This window comes from Teleopsis dalmanni, chromosome 1, assembly GCF_002237135.1.
Source record: "Teleopsis dalmanni isolate 2A chromosome 1, ASM223713v2, whole genome shotgun sequence".
Taxonomy (NCBI): domain Eukaryota; kingdom Metazoa; phylum Arthropoda; class Insecta; order Diptera; family Diopsidae; genus Teleopsis; species Teleopsis dalmanni.
Window position 1 is genome coordinate 233,008,320 of NC_051846.1, and position 5,059 is coordinate 233,013,378.

The 5,059-nt window shown below is 28.8% G+C and overlaps 1 protein-coding gene across 1 annotated transcript; it reads left to right on the forward strand.

The window, feature by feature from the left end:
• The first annotated feature begins 1,846 nt into the window (after nt 1-1,846).
• LOC119667682 (probable ATP-dependent DNA helicase HFM1) lies at nt 1,847-3,624 on the forward strand. Its single transcript, XM_038076990.1, has 6 exons — nt 1,847-2,060; nt 2,134-2,273; nt 2,644-2,816; nt 2,872-2,969; nt 3,047-3,282; nt 3,409-3,624. The coding sequence occupies exons 1-6, from the start codon at nt 1,847-1,849 to the stop codon at nt 3,622-3,624; spliced, it is 1,077 nt and encodes a 358-aa protein (XP_037932918.1).
• The last annotated feature ends 1,435 nt before the right edge of the window (nt 3,625-5,059 follow it).

Genomic DNA, 5,059 nt, shown 5'->3' on the forward strand with positions numbered 1-5,059 from the left:
TTAATGTACGAGTATCATAAATAATATCAAATAGATATGTTTCTTAAGAAATCGCTGGATAAACCTGAATATAAATAGAGAGCATGAAATTAAAAAAAATATATTAATTAATTTAGAAAGGTAATTAGTTTCATCGTTATTAAAAAAATAAAAACAAACTACATATTCCGTGCTCGATTCTTCCTCTTATTATATTGTAAGTAATATTAACATATAAATGGCTTATTTAACAATGAAGGTAATCACAGGTATGGAGCGCTTAGAAGTGTGTGCAGTCCATGTGCTCATGTGATAGATGCATTTGTCGGTTGCAAATTTCTGCCGAAGTATATTCAATAATTATTGCAAATATTGCATTACTTCATTACGATCATCTTGACATTTTGTTGGCTCACGATTGCCATAGATACAAATGCCGTCAATATTATTGAGTGCCAAAATGCTAAGCAAGATCCGCTACCGCTAAAGCAATCAATAAGAAGTACAAAACCTGCTAAGTGGTTTTATTTACCGCTGACTTAATTAAATTAACTTCGGTTATTTCTTTAAAACTTCAACAATTTTTTATCACTTATTAATGCGTCTTTTAAAAAGTGAGTAATAGTTGTATTATAATTGCACTTAATAACTAATTTGACTGTTCAATTTAATGAATTTTGTTTAAATTTATTAGAAAAAGTGGGAGATCGAAAGACATTAATTTTGAAAGTTTTGCAATTTTCGTATAAAAGGTGCATATATTTACTATACATTAAACGGATCTGGTCTAGTAATAGAATAATCAAAATTATGCATTCTGGGGATTGAAAAAGAGTAACACAGCGTTTATCCGTTAACCATTACGTAGTTCCGAAAGTAAACGTAAATAGACATGATTGAGATTTTGATGAAATAGATATAAAATCAATCTATCAAATGTTTTTCTCAGATTATCTCATAACACTTAATATTTTTAAGATAATTTTCGATATCTTGTTGTTACTTAGTAAGCAATAGCTCGACAATAACTTGACAGATGTTCATTTTCAAAAATTTGATAGTTTGAGCATTATCCGCATAATCATCCTGCTTAACCCTACAAAAAAATAGGTGGTGATAAATCGCATAGCTAATTCATATTACCGAAATGTGAAATTATACGCCCCAGAAATGTCTATGACTATATGTTAAGGGTTTTAGAATACTTCAGTAGGTTATAAACGTGTATCTCCGATTGAATCCTTATAGACATACAACTCCGTTGCTTTCAAAGTGTAAATTTTACAAATAAAAACTGAAATAAATTGAAATAATTTTAAAGAAAAGAAAGTAAGCGCTCAAAAATGAAAAAGACTACGTCTCTTCAGTAACGTAGTAAAATATTAACTTAACGTAATGATTTGCAGTTTATCTGTTAAACAACTGAAATCAATTCATCAGGCATTGAGGTTCAGCAGTATTTTAAGTAAAATGTTAATCCCTACCAGCTGATATTGGTATTGTTCCAACAAATGCCAACAAAGATTTTTTAAAACCTCATAATCACACAGATAAGTAACCTCATTCAAAGTAAGGAAGATAATTTCAAAGGTTTAAACTCTAGTAACTTATTCCAGAGTGCAATTAAGTAGACTCTTCATTGCACAAGAGTTGTTGCAGCAACTCCAATGATGCTTCTGCCGATATGCAACAGCACGATTATTATCCCAAACCTAATCCAACAAAACATGTCTATCATCTGCCTTTCGCATTTGATTTCCATAAACATTGAGAAATGAAATTCGTTTTGTGTGAATCATAAAACATTTTTATCTCTTTAGCGCTTAAAATTTATTGTTATTTATTTCAGCATAAATATGAAAATCTTATGAATGGTAAAAAGTTTGTGGAATCACATTTTCATAAATATCTGACAGAACACTTGAATGCAGAAATTGCATTGAACACAATACAAAACTTCGACATTGCAATGAATTGGATACGTTCGACGTTCTTTTACGTGAGAGCAGTGCGAAATCCTTCGTCTAAATACGAACTACAACCACGAATGGACAAAGATCTTATTGATAGGAAGATTGAAGGTATTTTATGTAAAATTCCATCCACCACATAACAAATTAAACTTTTAATTTAATACTTTTATTTTTCTAACAGAAATGTGCTTACGACAGATCAAGGAACTTCAAAAAAACGGTTTAGTAATACTGAATGGAATGAATCTTCAGACTACAGTTTATGGAAAATTAATGTCTAAATATTACTTGTCTTTTGAGACAATGAAGCTATTTCGACAGGTAATAAAGGAACTTAAATTTTTAAAACACCTTGAAATAAATGCATAATTTACACCATTATACGTAAATATATATGGATATATTAGTAGACGTAGTATTTGTCAGTCCATTCAAAATGGTTATAAGTAAAAATTAATAAGTGAATTAAATTAGACCAATTGTAATGTATTAGAACTCAAACAAAAAAGTTTTGGTTGATCAACGAAAATTAAACCAATCATAGCACACATAACTCACAACTTAACTCAGAAATTCCTTTTGAAAAATCCTGGATAAATAATTTTTAATAACTCAATATTACGAACACCTAATCGTCAACAAAGCCATAGTTAACGTCAATACTTACTGTTTAAATATCGCATAATTACAGATTAAGGGTTCCGAAACATATTTAGAGACCATAAACACAATTGTAAAATGCAAAGAATTTTCTGATTTTGTTATTAGAGCTAATGAAAAGGGAATCTTGAACCAACTAAATGGAAGTCCTATTAGATTTCCTATTCGCGGTCGCATTAGATCTAACGAAGATAAAATATCTTGGTAAGGAAATTTCAATTTATATCTATTTACCTATTGAAAGATTTAATTTTTTTAGTTTGATTCAAGCTGTTTTTGGTAATCTTACATTGCCAACTCCTGCACTGATTCAGGAATCCATAAAAATAATACGCATCGGTGATCGGCTATCAAAATGTAAACAACTTCATTTGAAACTCTATAATAAATAAATTTTTCATAATGTTAAAAACAATTTTTTTTAACTAAATTAGGTTTACTGGAGTATTTGCGACTTAGACAATCGAATGATTCAAAATTTCGTTGCTACAAGGCATTGCTAAATGCCCTGACGATTGTTAAATGCTTTCATGCCAAATTGTGGGAAAATTCAGAGTTCGCTTCGAAACAGATAAGAAAAATTGGTGCTGTGCACTCAAGTTTGTTGGTGAATGCGGGAAAAACCACTATAAAATCAATATCTGAGACAGATGCACGTACAATTGAGTCGGTGAGCTAAATACCTACTTACTAGTATATATAATAAAAATTTGAGTAATAATTTTACTTTGTTGTGATATTTAATATCTTATAGTTTTCCTTTTGTTCTATATTATCGGATATTCATTTATTACAGATATTAAACTTATCTGCTCCATTCGGTAATGAGTTATTGCTTAACATTATGATCACATATCCAACATATTTGCTTGATATATCATTGAAATCAGAAAATGTGATACAAGTTCATTTAAAGCAACTTAATGAAGAATACATCTATATTGGTTCTCACACTGTACTGATAGTCGGTGATTCATTGAATAATTTATTATTATATGAGGAAAATGTGTAAGTCACTTAAATGTTATGTTTTATGTGTATTTATAACTGTTTAAAAATATATATTTTTGATAATACTATGGTCTGACGAAAAAATTTTTCACTATTTATTATTTTGAGTGAAAATACTTGACATAAAAATTGCAAAAATACCACATTTTTAATCGTTTGTGCTGAAAGAACTCAAAGAACGCAGATTTAATATAGATAAACTTCCACACATAATTTAGTTTACAAAAGAAGTATATACTTGTCAAACTGCATTAATATTGGATATTGAATATAAAGTATCTGCGAAGTAATGCCAACGTCCTAAGGCAATCTAATCAGCTTACTCAGGTCAATAATTAAAACGCTGTTGCAGTCTCAAGAGATCTACACTCCGATGAGTCAGTGATTTCCTAACTGGATACATTACTTCTAACAACTACTTTTTTAAAATTATATGAAAAAGAGAGAGCGATATTCGGTTACGTTAACTGATCGTCGCGTAATATTTTCATTTCATCTGAGTTTAATTAAAACGAGGACCAGAGATTAGGAGCAACATTGTTAGACAATACTTAGATTCTAAGTGGTTTTTAATTATACGGTAGCAAAATGGGCTAATAGGCCTAAGTGGATCCCTTAGCATTGCCTAATTTAACCTAACATTGTTAGATTTATTAATAATCTAAATTTCAAATTCAAGTTGACTTAGGAACCTTTTTTTAGGAATAACACAATAGATCTCAAAGGTGGCGGTTTCTTGTCGACTCCTTTAATAGTAATAACAAATTCATTAAATTACAAATTTAACTTACAGGATATTTCCTGACAAATTAGTAAAGATGCAGGAGGTGTTTCCTTGGCTCGAGAAATGAAAATATAGTATGTAAGGGTAAAAGTCCATTTTCAATACCTAATTAGATATAGAGGCCCGAGAAAACTTTCCATACATTCATATATATAGGGATATATGAGAATATATAGTACAAAGTGCCATGTGGATTTTTGGGTAATTTTAAAGTAAAATTAATTATGATTCTCACATAACTGGAAGCATATAAATCATATATAACATATATTTTAAGATGAGATTTTACTGCTTTAAAGTAAAAAGACCTGTTTTTTAAATTAATTAGTTATTGCTAATGCAATATTTAATTATTTTAATTATTATATAATTAAAATTGGATTTTAAGTATTACTAATTAATAAAAACACAAATTATGTATTTCTCTTTGATTTTTAAATATGCTTTTAGTGACAGCATTCTTCAAAAATTTGGTTTCTATGCAAAATATATTACAATACCTAATGTTAAAGTTGAAAAGATCTTTGTTCATACAATAAATAGAATTCTAGGTGAGTACTTAAGTATATATTAATAAAATTTATTAATTTCCTTAAAAAATTTTACAGTTGGAATAGATAAGTATAAAGAAATCGTAGTGAATGAGAAACAT

Coding starts and splice junctions, on each gene's coding strand:
- LOC119667682 (XM_038076990.1), top strand. CDS start 1,847: ATGAATGGTAAAAAGTTTGTGGAATCACATTTTCATAAATATCTGACA. Junction 2,061..2,133: donor TATTGATAGGAAGATTGAAG/GTATTTTATGTA, acceptor TTTTTCTAACAG/AAATGTGCTTACGACAGATC. Junction 2,817..2,871: donor AACGAAGATAAAATATCTTG/GTAAGGAAATTT, acceptor TAATTTTTTTAG/TTTGATTCAAGCTGTTTTTG.